The sequence below is a fragment of the Pelodiscus sinensis genome, chromosome 3 (assembly GCF_052426305.1).
Source record: "Pelodiscus sinensis isolate ZL-2025 chromosome 3, ASM5242630v1, whole genome shotgun sequence".
In the NCBI taxonomy this organism is placed as follows: Eukaryota; Metazoa; Chordata; order Testudines; family Trionychidae; genus Pelodiscus; species Pelodiscus sinensis.
The window spans coordinates 61,902,665-61,922,417 of NC_143054.1; the positions used below are offsets into that span (position 1 = coordinate 61,902,665).

A 19,753-nucleotide genomic window follows, 5' to 3' on the forward strand; every position below is an offset into this window, starting at 1 on the left:
CTTTTTCTTAGAGTACATGCAAATATTCAGAATTGTGATAATATATTGTGTGCTGTTTTGTTATACAAGATTCTGGGTAGAAGGAGTAGGATGGAATGAGTTGGAGAGTTTCCTGAACTAGATAGAAGGAGTGGGAGAATGAGCAGTCTGCTTTAGTCTCCAACTGGAGTTAATTCTTAAGGAAGATTTGCTCCATGGAAGCCAAGCAATTGTGTTAGGCTTAGATTTCTTGAAAAGAGTACTGCTTATGTGCCTTTGGTAACCACCTCTCCTGCAGGATGTGTGTCAAGTTATATTTAAAATATACCCAGACTCTTTGTCAGTGATTTCTCTTCCTTTCGAAAGTTGACATGCAAGACCATGGACATAAAGTACTGCTCAGCAAAGGGATGAGACTGCAATGTGGTTCCTGATTCTGGATCCCAGGTTACAGTTTTACTACTGCTTCCTGAACCTTGATTCACCATTATCATAATCTCAAGTAATTACAAGAAATGATGTTAGCTAATGGAGGACATGGGGAGAGGCTTCAGCTACTGCAAAAAACCTGAGGGTTTGCATTAATAAAGCAAGAAAGCATTGAGCTTGAACAGAAGCTTGTTTACCTCACTTTATTAAAAGGGAACACATTTAGTAAAGTACAATGCAATTCATTAAAGCTGTAGTCAACAATTTATTTTTTAAGTCTACGCCAATAACCCAAATAAAAAATTGACTATGGCCTTGAAAATATGTTTTACATACAAAGTACAGTCTCAAATTTTAAAAAAGGTTGTATATCTGAAACAGGTGCTCAAATAAATGTTATAGTAAACTAAAGAAATATTAGAACTGAAGTGATGATTTAATAAATTCATCTTAACAAAGTACGACAAAGTGGCAGAGTCATAAAATCTAGTACAGGCAGTCCCCGAGTTACGCGGATCCGACTTATGTCGGATCCGCAGTTACGAACGGGGCCCTTCCTCTCCCTGGTCTCCAGCAGACCAGGGAGAGGAAGCAAAGCGGCGGAACACGCGGCTTGGCTCTGCTTTGCTCTGCTTTGCCCCCCCGTCCCCCTGGTCTGCAGACCAGGGGGACGGGGGGGGCAAAGCAGAGCCAAGCCGCGGAGCACGCGGCCAGCTGACAGCCCAGACGCGTCTGGGCTGTCAGCTGGCCGCGCGCTCCCCGGCTTGACTCTGCTTTGCCCCCCCCCCCCCGTCCCCCTGGTCTGCAGACCAGGGAGACGGTGGGGGGGGGGCAAAGCAGAGCCAAGCCGTGCAGCACGCGGGCAGCAGACAGCCCAGACGCGTCTGGGCTGTCCGCTGCCCGCGTGTTCCGCCGCTTTGCTCCCCGTCCCCCTGGTCGGCAGACCAGGGGGACGGGGAGCAAAGCAGAGCAAAGCCACAGAGCCTGAGGGCAGCAGGACAGCCACGGCGCATCTGGGCTGTCCCGCTGCCCCCGTGCTTCGCGGCTTTGCTCCGGACACCTGTGGTACAGCAGCTGGGGCACTGCCAGTTGGTCCCGTAGCGCCGCTCTGGGCGCTACTGGACCAACCGGGCAGCACCCCAGCTGCTCTGCCCCAGGTGCCCTGATTCAGCCACTGCTGGTCAGTTTCAGCAGCGGCTGAATCAGGACGCCTGGGGCAGAGCAGATGGGGTGCTGCTGGGTTGGTCCAGTAGTGCCGAGGAGCAGTGCTACTGGAGCAACCCAGCAGCACCCCAACTGCTCTGCCCCAGGCGTCCTGATTTAGCCGCTGCTGAAACTGACCAGCGCTGACTACAGGAAGCCCGAGGCAGAGTTGCTCTGCCCCAGGCTTCCTGGAATCAGCTGCTGATCAGTTTCAGCAGCAGCTGACTTGGGGACGCTTGGGGTTCTTAAGTTGATTCTGTATGTAAGTCAGAACTGGCGGTCAGTTTCAGCAGCGGCTGAATCTGGACGCCAGTTCCGACTTACATACAGATTCAACTTAAGAACAAACCTACAGTCCCTATCTTGTACGTAACCCGGGGACTGCCTGTAGTATAATTCTTCCAGTATTGCTTGTTATTTCCATAAGGGACCAGTCAGTATTTTATCACTTCTTTTCTATTCATTCTGAAGTGTTTTTATGTATTTATTACTGTTTTAAGGAACATTTGTAATAAGGTAGCCTTTGTAGTTGTACTAAACTGCAAAACTCTTGATGCTTGCATGAAACATATGAAAATGAGGTAATGATACTACGTAAATCACCCTAAATGAGAAATAATGAAACTTAAAAGGAGAGTACATAAGCGTTATCTAAATCTGCACAACAGAGAATTTATTTGCAGATGAAATGCGAGAAAGTTGCATTTTTTTTAAATAATTCACTGCAGGAAATATGATGATTTAAGAGGAAATAATAACATGATATCAGATAAGACTAACTCCCTTTTAACACTAATATCTTGGAAGAATTGACTGAAACCAGCAACATTTACTGAAGTAACAGCTTCCATGTGGGGGCTGCTATATTCAAGATAATCTTGGAGCAGCCAAAAGAGACTGGCACCAATATCACTTTAATAGCAATTTTAGAAAAACTAAAAAAATACAGTCACCCCAAATAAACAAAAATGAATACATGTATATCAATGAAGGTATGTTCTGTGTATTAACAGCAGTTTCTCCACTTAGTTGTTAGCATTGGCTTAATATTTCAAAGCACCAATCCAATTTAGGAGCTTTAGAAACAAATTAATAAAAGATATGTCTCTAAATACACTAGTTAGTTTTGAAAATCTGAATTATTTTTCTGTAAAAGGATCAAAAGATATGGATCCAGATAACTGCAAAACAGAAACACTAACAAATACATAAAACTATTTTTTTTAAACAATGGTTGCAAAATCTGTATAAAATGTACCTCATTTTCTTTTTTGGTACAGGGAGGGGACAAGACCTATTTTTGAAGTAAATTTCTCTCCCTTGTCTTCTTCCTTCCCTACCTCATTGAATATATCAACCACCTCGAGCAACCACATCTTCTTTCTCTGCCTCTAATGTTGTTTCCCAAAAAGTTCTAAGGCAGCAGCAGAATCAATTTTGGAATCAGAAATATGGATTAGTTCACTTCTGCTCACATTGCTTGGGGAGGGGGGGGGAAGCAGTGGGAGGATTGAAACTGTCCAGATCTTCAAAGTTTTACTCTACTATTGTGCCAGAATGGACTGGAAGAAGTAACAGAAATAGCCACACATGTCCCCTCAAAGAAATTTTATTATTTATGGAATGAGGTACAAGTGCTTTTTACAAACTTCAAGTGATAGAGAATCCACCATGCTCTTTGATAAATTGTTACAATAGGAATTTATTCACAAGGGCACACTGCTGGCAGAACCTTAACTAGAGGTACCACTATGATAAATAATGCAACAACAAAGTGCAAATGATCCTTTTGTACCATCAGCTAATCTCTCTTATCAGAAAGTGCTAGCACAGCTACCAACTTCCACTGACACTGGACTAAACAGAAAAGAAATTCTAGAACTGTAGGAAATGAACTGCTGGCATTGCTCCACAGTCCTTAAAACAAAACTTTCTTTCAATTTCATGCAACTATAAAAAGTAAATACAAAACTTCAATCTCTTTAAAGCCAAGAATCACTGTTACAATTTGTGGCCATAAGAGGTGATGCTTGGCACTGAAGTAAAATGCCTGTTTCTCCACAATAACAAGATTGAGAGAAATATACTAAATAACCCCATATATCATCATAAGAATTCAATACATAAGACATATTCTGTTCAGCATGCTGGAATCCAAAGAAAGGCAAGATAAGGTTAGCAAAATATAACAGATTACTTGTCACTTTAAAGCCTCTCCCTGCATCAGCTGCTTTGTGCTGGAAGCACAAATGTACAACATATCTGAGCAGCTTTTATGCTCAGACGTAACAGATGAATAGTTCAATAATAAAATAGATAATGGGTCAAATGGCTGCTAGCTGTGGGTGCTTACAAGTTTTACAAACAATATACGAAGTTCAACCAGAAAGTAAAGCAAAGAATTGCCAGCTCCCAAAGGAAGAGAAACAGAAAGATCAAGAGTACAGTGAGCTAATGCAGTTTTTTGAATAACATAAATGAGCCCAACATAGGAGGGCAAAATAAGGCTCAGGAAACTTAACTCATAACCTTGTGAGTTTTATTCCAACAGGCAGATCCTCAGCCCTTCCTATGTCAGCTCAGTAGCCCTAGACTATCTGCCCCAGGTCCCCTTTGGCCATTGGGCTTGTCAGTGGCAGGAGTCGGGCAGAAATCAATGTTCTCTGCTAATCTTGGCTGATGAAGGGACTCCTTGGAAGCAGTTATCTACCAGCTGAAATCAGAGCATCCTGGTCTGGCCCCCTGCTGAACTGGTTGAGCCATTGTTTGACTTTTTCCTCTTTATTTTGGCTATGCACTTATCTTCCTATGTCAGTGACGGACAACAAGGAATTTCATTATACAAGAATGAAGAAGATACCACCCACTGAAACTGCCAAGAGTTGACATGCTCTGCTCTCTCACAAATAGGCAATGTGGAAACCCGCGGTAATGTATATACTTGATCATGGATTTTAGACAGCTAGTGTTGTGGTGCCTTCTGGTCCATTCCTGCCACATACTTCCTTCAGTGATACAAACCATACTAAATGTTTTCACAGGACCATATCAGAATGAAAGAATATTTTAAATATTATGTTACTAAGCAGTAATACATTGCTAGAAGACAGTAGGGAATTTATTGTAAGCACAGATACGAAGATCACTAAGCTGGCTCCAGAGAGCACAAGGCAGAACAGTTTATTACTGAGATTATTAGCAACTAAGCATGTTTTCTTTGTTTGCCTTTTTATACCCCAGATAAAACTGAATCCATACTTACGCCAGTCAACAAATTTATAAGATCTTCAACAGTGCACTGAAACACAGAAAGAATTCTACAAAAGAATCCACTTCTTTGCACAAAATTTGGTCTCTGCTAGCACTGGGATACAGAAAGGATCACTCTTTGTCTATTACTTCCCAAAGCTGAATACATGAATCATATCTATGCTACAGATGAAATCAAGTGCTAACTTGAGCCTTGTCTAGGTTACTCTTTAAGGATTCAGAACTACCTATTACAGATTTTTTTCTAAATCCACAGCAGAAACATGCATGTATATTCTGCAAAGAAAAATACTCCTCTTGGTGAACAAAACCTTGGCTATATCAGTTGAAACAGCAATTGCAAAAGCAAGAAAAAACAGTTCCTGGGGGAGGAGGGGAAGGCTTGGCCTAATTCCAAAAACATTAAATATATCTATTTTTTTAAAAAAGCTGCTCAAAATACTTTTGTAAACCAATGACAATTAGACATTAAAGGTGCACTGCAATGAAAACAAATATTGGTTTTGCCCTCTAACTGCCACAGCTGCAGTAACAACAGCTGGGAGCCCCAAACCCTTGTAAATTGCTGGGCCCTGGGGCAACAGCCACCGGCCCCTACATCGGTGCTTCTAGTCCAATGAAATTAATAGGGCCCAAATTAACCACATCAGGGCTCTGAAAGCAACAGGGCTATACAGAGGCATGAGGATTATCCACAGCAATCCTCACAGGATTATGCAATTTAACACCACTCATTAAGAGCCAAGTCCTGAAAATATTTACACCTAGCTGGAGTTACCCGGCGTTGCTCGGGAAACTGGAGGAACAAAATGTAGAAAAACAGTAGTCCATTATCTTTTTGTGAATGGTAGAAAAGTTGCACTGATTTCATAGGGATTAAAATATAGGTCTGCGTCATCCCCCAGGGACGGTGTGACCCAGGGTGGAGGGGAGGTTACACGTGGGAGGGGCGCCCCAGCTTTCACTCGGGGCTGCAGATGCCGCGGGGGGCAGGGCAGGTGCATGGGAGTAGGGGCACTGTGTGCCGGTGGGGGGGGGTCGCTTATATAACCTTGCGGGCAGGATGGGGTGAGTCCCGGATGGCGCTGGGGGCCGCAAGCGGCGGGCACGGGACCTAGGGTGGGCAGGGCAGTTCCTACAGTGCAGCACGGCAGGTTACTTTTTTATTTTTACAGCTTGAGCTCCAAAAGTACCTTAAAACCTTTTCCTGGATGAAAGGTTATCCCATGCAAAGTTTGGTTGCGGTAGCTCTTATAGTGTCCAAGTTATTAGCGCACAAACTTACAAACATTCTCCTTTATATATTAGATATGAGTAACTTCTCTCAGTAGGGTTCTCCTATTGAAGTTAATGAGACTATTACCCCCATATTATGTGCAGTAAACAAGTTGTATGAATGTTCACTGTCTAACTGGCAACCTAGATTATTTGGCAGCATCACCAGCTAGATCAACCAATGTATAAAGCATATAATTTTGCAATCTCATTCTACCAGCACACAGAAAATTCCTCCTTTTTGATCGAAAAAAGTACAAAGCAGTTCTGACCATGCGTATAATACAACATTCTGAAATAAACAGTAAACAGCAATACCAGCTGTTAACTTGAGAGTTTAAAAGAATAGAGATCCCTTCACAAAGGATACATAAAGCTGACAAACACTGTGGCTGCGTCTACACTGGCATGATTTTGTGCAAATACTTTTAACGGAAAAGTTTTTCCGTTAAAAGTATTTGCACAAGAGAGCGTCTATACTGGCATGTGCCTTTGCGCAAAAGATTTGCTTTTGCGCAAAAGTACCGTGCCAGTGTAGACGCTCTCTTGCGCAAGAAAGCTCTGATGGCCATTTTAGCCATCGGGCTTTCTTGCGCAAGAAATTGATGTTACCCATCTACAATGACCTCTTGCGCAAGAATACTTGCGCAAGAGGACTTATGCCTGAGCGAGAGCGTCAGAGTATTTGTGCAAGAAGCACTGATTTCATACAGTAGAACATGCAGACAGGCAGCAAGATTTTGCGCAAAAGCAATTGCTTTAGCGCAAAATCTTGCCAGTGTAGACGCAGCCTGTATGTTTAGTTATTTCATAACACAGTGGGTCATATCCTCAGATGGTAACTGACTCCATTGCAGTCATTACTCTACTTTATACCAGATAAGGCACTGGTCCAATATTTCTTACACAGGGATTTCTTTTCACTTTGTTATTCTGACCTTAAACACAATTAGAAAGAAATTTCAGTAAAATGGAACAGTTTACATAAATTACCGTAAAATCACGAGTATAATACACTTTTTTCCCATTTTTTTTTAGCATCAAAGTTGGGGCACGCATTATCCATAGGAGGTTTTTTTTTAAAAAAGTTTTAAACTCACCCTCGGCAGGCACGAGCTGGACGGGGGAGGAAGAGGGGCAGGCATGAGCTGCGCAGGGGAGGCCCTCCCCCCCGGCAGGCGCGAGCTTAGCGTGCAGGTAGCTGGGCGGGGGGCAGGTTTCCTTCCCGTTCCTTCCCCTCCTGTTCTCCCGTATAATGGGTAAGCATTATACATAGGAGTTCGTTTTTTTCATGATTTTAAGAGTTTAAACTCAGGTTGCGCATTATACATAAGTGCGTATTATACTCGAGATTTTACGGTACTCAGAACTACAGACCTATACAATTTTAGGGTAGCTGCCACATCAGACACAGATTTAGATTCATTTATTGACCTAAACAAATCAATTGTTAATGCATATAATTGAGGGACTGAGTCAAGGACAAAGAACATTTTAAAAGAAGCTGAATTAATACATTTTATCATGCGTTAAACTGCAAATGCTCCTTCATGAAGAATATACAAATTATACAAACCTCTTTCCCATTTTATGTTATATTCTCTTCTTTTCAATAATTACAGTATTAGAAATGTTAAAAGGTCCATTTCTCTCACTGGAGAGGGTTTGGTGCTGTTGAACAGTAATCTACAACAGGACAGATTGTGATCACTTCACTGCCATGCACACACACTTATTTGCATGTGTGACCTTGTCAATCAAAGGAGCAATCACCTTTGAAGTACAAGTTCAAAATCTGATTCTTTATTACCACTACAACTATTTTAATTCTTTTTAATATGGCCTTGACATAGTGGAATTGTACTTTAACTGTTCTAGGTATTCACCCTTCTCCTTCTTAAAAAGTCATTGGTAGCATTTATTTAAACATGCTCTTTAGCTTTAACAATTTAAAAATCTGCTATACCTTCCCATCTTGGTCCAGATATTACAATTCTGGGGAAAACTGCATACTAAAAATAAATTCTTCATTGCTATATTTAGTACATTAAAAAGGCCGTAGAGCAGTTTTTAAACTAAGAGATGGGGGAAAGCCGATTGGTGTGGAGATGCACGTAAATCGGATGGAGACTTCTCTTAGAGGAGAATCCATTGATAGAGATTCTCTAAGCTGTAGTCAGAAAGGGAGGAGGGAAGAGGACAAACCATGGGCCAGAGCAGACAAACAACTGCATATAATGGAATCCAATGCATCAGGGAAGGGCAGACAAAAAAGCAGTGGCAAATTTCTAAAGTGCTTCTACACAAATGCTAGGAGTCTGACTAATAAGATGGGTGAACTAGAATACCTCGTATTAAAGGAGGAGATTGACATAATAGGCATCACTGAAACCTGGTGGAATGAGGAAAATCTGTGGGACACAATCATATTGGGATATAAAATATATCGGAAAGATAGAGCAGGCCGGCTGGGTGGCGGAGTGGCACTGTATGTGCAAGATAATGTAGAATCAAATGAAATAAAAATATTAAGTGAATCAACATGTTCAATAGAATCACTATGGATAGTAATTCCATACTCCAATAATAAGAAATTAGCAGTAGGGATATATTACCGACCACCTGACCAGGACAGTGATACGGACACTGAAATGCTAAGGGAGATTAGAGAGGCTACCAAAATAAAGAACTCTATAATAATGAGGGATTTTAATTATCCCCATATTGACTGGATACATGTCACCTCACGAAGAGAAGCAGGGATAAAATTTCTCAATGGCTTAAATGACTGCTTCTTGGAGCAGCTGGTACAGGAACTCACAAGGGGAGAGGCAATTCTCGATATAGTCCTGAGAGGAGCGCAGGATCAGGTCCAGGAGATAACCATTGCAGGACCGCTTGGGAATAGTGACCATAATATAACAACATTTAACATTCCTGTGGTGGGAAGAACATCTCAACAGTCCAGCACTCTGGCATTTAATTTCAAAAAGGGGAATTACGCAAAAATGAGGAAGTTACTTAAACAGAAATTAAAAGGCATAATGACTAGATCCAAATCCCTGCAAGCTCATGGAAACTTTTTAAAGACACCATACTAGAGACCCAACTTAAATGTATACCAAATTAAAAAACATAGCAAGAGACCTAAAAAAGAGTCACCATGGCTTAACCACCATGTAAAAGAAGCAGAGAGGGACAAAAAGGCATCTTTTAAGAAGTGGAAGTCCAATCCTAGTGAGATAAATAGAAAGGAACATAAACACTGTCAAATCAAGTGTAAAAATATAATAAGAAAAGCAAAAAAAGAGTTTGAGGAACAGCTAGCCAATAATTCTCAAAGAAAAAACAAAATGTTTTTTAAGTACATTAGAAGCAGGAAGCCTGCGAAAAAACCTGTGGGTCCCCTAGACGATCGAGATATAAAAGGAGCAATCAAGGACGATCAAGCCATTGCGGATAAACTTAATGATTTCTTTGCTTCAGTCTTCACGGCTGAAGACGTTAGGGAGATTCCCAAATCTGCACCATCCTTTGTGGGTGATGAATCTGAGGAACTGTCCCGGATTGAAGTGTCATTAGAGGAGGTTTTGGAACAAATAGAAAAACTTAATGTTAACAAATCTCCAGGACCAGATGGCATTCATCCAAGGGTTCTAAAAGAACTCAAATGGCAAATTGCTAAACTATTATCTGTGGTTTGTAACCTATCCTTTTAATCGGCTTCCGTACCTAATGACTGGAAGGTAGCCAACATGACACCAATATTTAAAAAGGGCTCTCGAGGCGATCCTGGCAATTACAGACCTGTAAGTCTAACTTCAGTACCAGGCAAATTAGTTGAAACAATAGTAAAGAATAAAATTGTGAGGCATGTGGAAGAACATAATTTGTTGGACAAAAGTCAACATGGTTTCTGTAAAGGGAAATCATGTCCTACTAATCTATTAGAGTTCTTTGAAGGGGTTAACAAACATGTAGACAAGGGGGATCCAGTAGATATAGTAGATTTAGATTTTCAGAAAGCCTTTGACAAGGTTCCTCACCAAAGGCTCTGGTGTAAATTACATGGCCATGGGATAAGAGGGAAGGTCCTTTCTTGAACTGAGAACTGGTTAAAAGACAGGAAACAAAGGGTAGGAATAAATGGTAAATTTTCAGATTGGAGAGCGGTAACTAGTGGTGTCCCCCAAGGGTCAAGTCCTGGGACCAATCCTTTTCAACTTATTCATAAATGATCTAGAGAAAGGGGTAAGGAGTGAGGTGGTAAAGTTTGCGGATGATACCAAACTGTTTAGGATAGTCAAGACAGAAGCAGACTGTGAGGGACTCCAAGAAGATCTCACCAAACTGAGTGATTGGGCAACAAAATGGCAAATGAAATGTAAAGTGTAAAGTAATGCACATCGGGAAAAAAACCCAACTATACGTACAGCATGATGGGGGCTAATTTGGCTACGACAAATCAGGAAAGAGATCTTGGAGTTATCGTGGATAGTTCTCTGAAAACTTCCACACAGTGTGCAGCGGAGGTCAAAAAGGGAAATAGGATACTAGGAATTATTAAGAAAGGGATAAAAAATAGGACACAGAATATCTTACTGCCCCTATATAAACTATGATATACCCACATCTTGAATGCTGTGTACAGATGTGGTCTCCTCACCTCAAAAAAGATATTTTGTCCTAGGAAAGGGTTCAGAAGAGGGCAACTAAAATGATTAGGGGGTTTGGAACGGGTCCCATATGAAGAGAGGTTAAAGCGACTGGGACTTTTCAATTTAGAAAAGAGGAGACTGGGGGGGGATATCATAGAGGTATATAAAATCATGAGTGGTGTGGAGAGGGTGGATAAAGAAAAGTTATTTATTAGTTCCCTAAATAGAAGAACTAGAGGACACCAAATGAAATTAATGGGTAGCAGGTTTAAAACTAATAAAAGAAAGTTCTTCTTCACACAGCGTTAAAAGACAGGTTAATCTTTTAGTCAACCTGTGGAACTCCTTGCCAGAGGAGGCTGTGAAGGCTAGGACTATAACAGAGTTTAAAGAGAAGCTAGATAACTTCATGGACGTTAGGTCCATAAAAGGCTATTAGCCAGGGGATAGAAATGGTGTCCCTGGCCTCTGTTCATCAGAGGCTGGAGAAGGATGGCAGGAGACAAATTGCTTGATCATTGTCTTCGGTCCACCCTCTCTGGGGCACCTGGTGCTGGCCACTGTCGGCACACAGGCTACTGGGCTAGATGGACCTTTGGTCTGACCCACTATGGCCATTCTTATGTTCTTATGTACTACAACCTACTACTGTCAGTTTAGCTGTACAGCCTCAATTGATGAGCCATGAATCTGGGTGGATTTATGGATCTCCAGGGGGACTGCTCTTTCATACAGATAACACCTCTATATTGGATGAAAGGCAGTTCATTACCTGGAAGGAGTTCATGAAGCGTAGTGAAGGTGGCAGAGAAGCAGTACTCAAACTCAGTATCAACAACAATTCCAAACAGGTTTTTGATGGAAATGTTAGAAGATGAACTCCAATATCATTTTCCCATGCATCAGACAGGCTGAAAAGTAACAAAACATTCTGTTAATTCATGAAAAATACATAGTGTACACAAGAGTCAAACAAATGCTTAAAAACACTCTGAGATTTTCTATATCCTAATAGAGGTCTACTTCACATGCATTATCCTTTAAGAGAGTCACAGGACAATGTATTTTCCTTACAAGGTTGGTAAATGTGACAGGTATTTTTGCTATTATCACCAATTTTCTAAAAATATACATAATGAGACAAGACAATTTAGCATACATCAGAACAATTCATTTTTACATTTGTAATTCTAATTTTTAACAATATTCTGAATCAAATCTCAAATGTCACTGCCAATTTCCTATCATACAGTACTTTTGCATGTATAATATAGCAAAAGGAACAGATAGTGTATTATTAGGAATCCTTTTTATTTTTAATCTTGCTTCCAGTACCAAAACTGTCATTTATCACCGATGAAAAGATAAGGGGGGCAGGGCTCTGGTGCCAACTGATTTTTGTGATATAGCAATGGAAAATTTACACCAAACAAAATCAACCCTAGTTTATTTTTAACATGGCTTTCTGGTTTGAATATAAAATACACCAAAATTCTCAGAGCTAGCCACAATCAAGCTCAGAAATGGCAGCTATCATAACTTTTTTTTTTGTAAATATTTTTGTCAGTTTATGTTGAGGAATAACGGATTGTTTCAGCAACAACTAACAGAATGCCAGCATGACCTGTTTGGAAATGCACGTTAAGCTAGATTTCCTTTCCTTCCACATAAGAATTGTCAGATCAGATTAATGGTCCATTTAGTCCAATAATGTGTCTTGGACAGTAGCCTGTACTGATGCCTGAGAGCAAACTGCAGTTACAGATTAAATACAGTATGTATTTTTATTAGCAGATCAGCCACTTCATTGTTATATTTCTTCAGCTCTCCTGGAAACATATCATCCAAACCATTGCTGTTAAATTCATTAGCTTGACCTTCCTTTTTCAACAGATGAATCTCTATATGTACCCAAAGGGTATGTCTACACTACAGCATTATTTCGAAATATCTTATTTTGAAGTAATGCGTCTAGACACAAAATGCTTTTTGCTATTTTGAAATAGTGCATCCACACGGATTGGACGCTGAATTGTATTTAAGGCCGGCTGGAACTAGTTCCGGCGGGGTATCAGGTCAGAAGTTACCTTGTGGCCAGGACGGCCAGCAGGGCACCCTGGAAAGGGCAGGAGGCCCTCTATTTCAAAATAAGCATCTACACAGCACTTATTTCAAAATAGCAATTTCGAAATTGGTCTTATTCTTTGTGGAATGAGGTTTACCAATTTCAAAATAAACCCTCCGCTATTTCAATTTAATTTCAAAACAGCAGTTGGCGTGTGTAGATGCTAGGAAAGTTATTTCGAAATAACTTTGCTGTGTAGACATACCCAAAAAGAGCAGGTACCACTCGACCATTTTTTGAGGCATAGACCAAGACACAGAGCTGCAGTCAGTTTGTAATACCCTTACCTTCCTTAACTGCTCCCTTTACCGCTGGTCTTCTAGCCAACCCACTGGTTCTGTGACAGACTAACTGCTTCTTTAGGGTACGTCTACACTTGCTCCCTAGTTCAAACTAGGGATACAAATGTAGGCGACCGAAATTGCTAATGAAGCGGGGATTTAAATACCCCGCGCTTCATTAGCATGATCTCGCTGGTGCGTTACTCCGCTCAACAGCTGTTTCGAAAGTGAAAGCATGCACTGAGATGCGTTAGTTCAAACCAAACCCCTTGGTTCGAACTAACTTTACTCCTCATTAATGTTAGTTCGAATCAAGGGGTTTGGTTTGAATTAACGTCCCAGGGAGCGCTTTCACTTTCAAAACAGCTGTTGAGCGGAGTAACGCACCGGCGAGATCATGCTAACGAAGCGCAGGTTATTTAAATCCCCGCTTCATTAGCAATTTCAGTTGCCTACATTTGCATCCCTAGTTCGAACTAGGGAGCAAGTGTAGACGTACCTTTATGCACTTAAAACCTTTCTTGTTATCTATGTTCTCTTCACACCCCTCTTAGCTCTCCTAATTTCCATTTTATGTTTTACCTTCCACAAAAACAAGGAGCACTCCTGTGGCAACTTAAAGACTAACAAGCTTTCTTGGGCTAGAGCCCAGTTTGTCAGACACATGAAATGGAAACTTCAGTTTGGCACCTGTATATACACATGCAAAGATGGTAGTGTTACATTACGATGCAGAGGACCAGCACTAACAAAGTCAAATCAATCAGGGTGAATGTGGCCCACTCCCAACAGTTGATAAGAAGGTGTTAGGACAAAGCCTTGTTTCCTGTGCTGGGCCTCCAGGCCTGACTAAGATAACAGCACAGCTGCAACAGGACCTTGAGCATTGCTGAAACTTTCATTGAGTGTTAAAACTATAACCTCCTCCGTACTTCTCACAGGTTTATAAGAAGCTATTTTGTTAAACCTTGCTCTCTTTGCTCTTTCTTTCCTTATCTCACTCAGTCCTTTCTCTCCCCTTACTTTGGCCCCAGATTCTTGTGCAAAGATCTGTTCTTTCTTGAAGAACTGATAAATGAATCGTAGCCGCTATAATGATATGTATGACGTATCTGACCGATATATGACTTGCACTGATAATAATTCTTTGGAAGCTACTGTTGAGCCCTCCCCAATTAATTGCTAATAAACCTGATTAGTATTATCTGTGTGGCTGAATTCTTGGGGAAAGAATTCCTTTGCTTAACAAAGATGTGAATACCAAAAGAGGGAAAATTACTTTTTGTAATAAGCTAGCCACTCCCAGTCTGAGGAAGTGGGTCCCAGCACACCAAAGCTTATGTCCAAATAAATGTGTTAGACTTTAAGGTGCGCTAGGCCTCCTCTTTGTTTTTGTTGAAACAGACTAATAGGGCTACTCCCTGAAACACCATTATCACAAGTAATTACAATAAATGGGGATTTTCACTTTAAGAGATACTTGTTTGCCATGAATGGCCTCTTGAACCTTCACGTTTGATCATATTGTTTTCCTTCCCCTTCTCTCCCTGGTTTCCTTAGAAGGATGGTAGACTCCTGCTGTTCTGTTATACATTATGCTGATGTAGACAGTACACTGCACCCAGGGGTTTCAGCTGTCAGTTGACGGTAGTGATTTTTTTACTTGATTCGTCACTTTACTTTAAATCTATCTTTTCAAAAACATGTCATCGTGCCCATTTTTGGAAGGTTTATTCCCCCCCTTCCCCCCCCGTATTGGGGAAGTTCTATGGCTTGTGCTATGCTGCAGGTCAGAATGGATGATCAGAATGGTCCCTTCTAATCTCTTGGAATGGATGACTATGAATTTAATAATATTAGTGGCTCAGTTATGGTCACCTTTTACTCAACTACTATGGATTCCTTAGTACTAAATCACAAATAATGTCTCCTTTTGAATACTCTCCAACTAGCTGATCCAAGAAGGCATTATTTATATATTTTGAAATTGTTTCTCTAAATTTTCCCCTGATGTGGTATTTGACCAGTTTGTGTGTGACAAGTTTGTTACTTATTGCTGTTTTTTTATGAGACGCTGTGCTTCTTTGTTCTTCTTCTCGTCTCAAGGGATTATTCATTTTTTTCTCTTCTGTAATTGTCCCTGTGGATGAAGGAAAAGCTCTTCTTTGCTAAAAATGTAGTATTTCCTTGTTTTCTTATACAGTAATTGATTTTCACAGAACCTGTTTTTATTTTGCATAGACTAGCTGTCTCAGCTGCCATCTCGGAGAAAGAATTGCTTGCTTTCACATCACCAGGTCTGGAAAAGGCCCAGTTGTGTGAGGGAAGAGTCTCCTAGGAAGTACTAAGAGCTAGTGGAAGCAGCGTACCTAGGAAGCACTCTACTCCTTGCAGGCTCAAGTCAAAGATGCTAGTACAGAAAGAGACTTCAGCACCATTCATTATTTAATACCTCCTTATTTAAACACACATAATCGAAATAAGAAAGTCCTCTGCTGCTACCTTCTCTTCTGACACAAAATACCACGAAGGTGAACCCAATTAGAAATGGATAATAGTGGGATAAAAACACAAGTCTCTAGTTTGGAATAAGTTTTGTGACAGGGGAGAACTCACCACAGAAAATAAACCAGGACATGAACTTGACATGTGTCAAGTTCATAAACCAACCCCAAAGCTGGCAGATATTGTAAAATGTAGTCAATTAGAAGATTCTGAACTAGAAACAGCACATGTCTTAAGCAAAAAGGACATGAGTACACTTTGCAGCTGGACACTAAATTCTTGCTTCAACCCTTATACCTTGCAAAAATTCAGTCATGCCTTTCAGCTATTTCCTTATTAGTCATAAGTAATAATAAAATCTTGCTTTCTTAGCTACAAGTACCTGTAATTTATTCAAAAGGAAGTAAAAAAAACAATGCTGAAATACTCAACACACTACTTAGAAGTTGATTAGAATAGTAGAAATGAAAAGTAGAATATACTCTTACTGTAGAGATCATCTAAATACACTCACTGGGGAAAAAGGCTTACATTAAAAATAGCAAAGGCAATTTTCCAAATTAATTGAATATTCTGATGTTGGCATAGTATGACTTTCCAAATACCATTCAAAACAAACTCTTCTACTTTACAAAAAGATATTAAATGCACCTCCACACTCTTGAACTTAAAAGGCAGTTCTTCTTCACACAGCGCAGAGTCAACCTGTGGAACTCCTTGCCTGAATAGGTTGTGAAGGCTAGGACTATAACAGGGTTTAAAAGAGAACAAGATAAATACATGGAGGTTAAGTCCATTAATGGCTATTAGCCAGTATGTGTAAGGAATGGTGTCCCTAGCTTCTGTTTGTCAGAGGGTGGAAAGGGATGGCAGGAGAGAAATCACTTGATCAGTACCTGTTCACTTAACTCCCTCTGGGACACCTGGCATTGGCCACTGTTAGCAGACAGGTTACTGGGCTGGATGGACCTTTGGTCTGACCCAGTATGGCCATTCTTATGTTCTCATATAGTTTTTGTTTCACAGGTAACTAGATTCCCAATGAACATTAGTGTGAAGCTTTATAAATTTCTTCAAATATGATTGGTTATTTAAAGCAGATCTCCATCTTCATGTTACATCATTTTTATGGAAAAGTACATTTCTTAGAGGCTTATCACAGAGCTTAAAAACATGTGTCATTACCCAAAAACATTACAAGATATTCATCTTTATCAGGCTGTTCAATAAAGGGATGTTTCTCTGGACACCCATGTAGAGTAGCAACAGGGAGTGGCAATGAACGCTGCTTATTTAGGACAGTAGTAGTATGAATTAGCTAACACAGAAAGCAGCGATGGCTCTTCTTAGCAACACAAGTTATCATAAGCAAAGCAAATCTGCCCTTCACTCTCCGACACGCTTCCCATATGTCAAACGAAACTTGAGGTCTCAGTCCTTCGTCTTCTGCGGGCATGCTCCAAGGCTTTGCTCCCCGTCTCCCTGCAGACTAGGGAGACCGGGAGCAAAGCTTGGAGCACGCACACAGGGGGACAACTCAAGCGCGCCCGGGCTGTCCCGCTGCGGGCGTGCTCCAAGGCTTTGCTCCCCGTCCCCCTGCAGACCAGGGAGATGGGGAGCAAATCCGCGGAGCACACCCGCAGCGGGACAGCCCAGGCGCACTTGGGCTGTCCCACTGCAGGCATGCTCCAAGGCTTTGCTCCCCGTCTTCCTGGTCTGACCAGCAGACCAGGGAGATGGGGAGCAAAGCCTAGGAGCACGCCAGCAGTGGGACAGCCGCGGCGCGCCTGGACTGTCCCGCTGCCCGCGTCCTCTGCAGCTTTGCTCCGCGTCTCCCAGGTCAGCAGACCAGGGAGACGGAGCAAAGTCGTGGAGGACTTGGGCGGTCCCGCCACCCCCGTCTCCCTAGTCTGCTGGGGGGGAGGGGTGCAGCTAGTGCCCCCCCCCAGCAGACCAGGCTTTTCTTGCCTACCCCTGGGGTAGAGCAGCTGAGGGCTGTCAGGTTGGTCCTGCAGCGCTGCTCCAGACCAACCCGGCAGCACCCCAGCTGCTCTGCCCCAGGCGTCCTGATTCAGTCGCTGCTGGTCAGTTTCAGCAGCGGCTGAATCAGGACGCCTGGGGCAGAGCAGCTGGGGTGCTGCTGGGTTGCTCCAGTAGCGCCGAGGAGCCGCGCTACTGGAGCAACCCAGCAGCACCCCAGCTGCTCTGCCCCAGGCGTCCCCAAGTCAGCCGCTGCTGAAACTGACCAGCGGCTGACTACAGGAAGCCCGAGGCAGAGTTGCTCTGCCCCGGGCTTCCTGGAATCAGCTGCTGATCAGTTTCAGCAGCAGCTGACTTGGGGACGCCTGGGTTTCTTAAGTTGAATCTGTATGTAAGTCAGAACTGGCGTCCAGATTCAGCCGCGGTTGAAACTGATCAGTTTCAGCAGCGGCTGACGCCAGTTCCGACTTACATACAGATTCAACTTAAGAACAAACCTACAGACCCTATCTTGTACGTCACCCGGGGACTGCCTGTATGTAAATCTCCTAGATTGATTTGAAAAGGTCAATCAATATTTTCTAATGTTTAACAAACTGATCCTAAACGTAAATGTGAACTTCACAAAAAATGAAAAGGACTATTCAGATCCTATTAGTGATTAAATTGTCAAAGATCTTCAACAAAAATAGTTGACTAGATTCTTTAGGTATACACATCCAACATTACTCCAGAGAACTGTGTCTTGCCAGTCACAATTATGGATTACACTGTGACATCAGCTGAGCACCCTTTACTCTGAGTTTAGTCAAGACAAGACTCACAAGAAGCTCTTGATGGAGTGAGACTTAAGATACCAAATTTGTGAATTATGTATTTATTCTGCAATTCCCTGAATTCACATAAGTGTTAACAGACTAATAGAGACCCGCTCATATCAATACATGGAAAATACGCATGTAATCACTAGTCTGATTGGACCCTTTTATGTTTCAAATCCAGGAAAAATTATATCTACATCATTTGAAAAAGTGCATCAGACTTTGTTTTGTTACACTATCTTTCTTTCCTGGATGTACATAGTTTTAGAGCATATCAATGGCAACCATCTTTTAACTAAGGAAGGTTGGGTGCAGCTCCCTAGAGAACTGATCACCCACAATAATAGGCCAGAAAGTTGCTTTTGAACAATCACTTCTTTTCCCAGCTTTCCTCCCTTAAAACTCAAGTTCATTGTGCTGCCAATGTAAAAATCATAGCTTATGCTACTCTAAAGAGTGATAAACCACAAATGAGAAATGAATCCAGGTATTACAGAACGCACTGCTGAATGCAAGCACCAGGGCAAAGGAATAGTTTGACTTCTTTGGTTCTAACCTTACTACATAAATTGTATATTTAGGCACGAGTGCAAAAACAAAAACAAAAAACAACAAGAAGACTACATGTGGGCTTAAAGTTAAGCATACGTACAAGCATTTAGCTGGAGCCTGAGAAATCTGATGTGAAAAGCTGACAAATGTTCAGTCCTGACTCTCATACTTCATTAGTTTTGAGTTATCCTTTCCATCATCCACAGCACTTTTAAAAGATAAATCACTTGTATTGAACAAAAGGACAAGTTTATTAAGTAAATTGTCTTAGTTGACTTCATTTTTTAAGCGGTTTAATCAAAAAACAATTATGGTATGGTAGATGATGTGTATACATATTCAATATGCTAGGAGACTACATTATTCACATTTTGTTTAATCTTGAAATATGAAAATGGCATAACATTAATGAAGAATCATTAGTCGCTAAACTCTTGCCAGCATGTATACAATATGGAAGACAAACAAATGCAATTTTTCTATAAAAAACCCATAAACTAAATTCCTCTGAAAATGTTTTATTTCAAGAATGGAGACACTTTTTAACTAAACATTTGCATTCTGGTAGCAAACTAATTAATTCTTTACCTTTATAGCAGGTAGAAAGTGATTTATTTTCAAGTAGATGGAATTTCTCTAGGGTCTGAATTAGTTACAGGGTCGCCTGGCCCACAC

General features: G+C 41.4%; 1 protein-coding gene across 4 annotated transcripts in view; it reads right to left on the reverse strand.

Moving 5' to 3' along the window:
* UBE3D (ubiquitin protein ligase E3D) overlaps nucleotides 1-19,753 on the reverse strand; it is a 106,331-nt gene that overhangs the window by 28,849 nt on the left and 57,729 nt on the right. Inside the window, exons 9-10 of one of the 4 annotated variants that reach the window (XM_014569944.3) lie at nucleotides 11,587-11,725; nucleotides 7,733-7,842 (exon numbers count right to left, since the gene is read on the reverse strand). In XM_014569944.3, the coding sequence (XP_014425430.2) occupies nucleotides 7,750-7,842; nucleotides 11,587-11,725 (232 nt within the window). In that variant the 3' untranslated portion in view covers nucleotides 7,733-7,749. Of the gene's footprint in view, nucleotides 1-7,732; nucleotides 7,843-11,586; nucleotides 11,726-19,666 lie in introns of those variants that run through there. The other 3 variants (XM_075923815.2, XM_006115896.5, XM_014569946.4) reach the window with 3 other exon arrangements.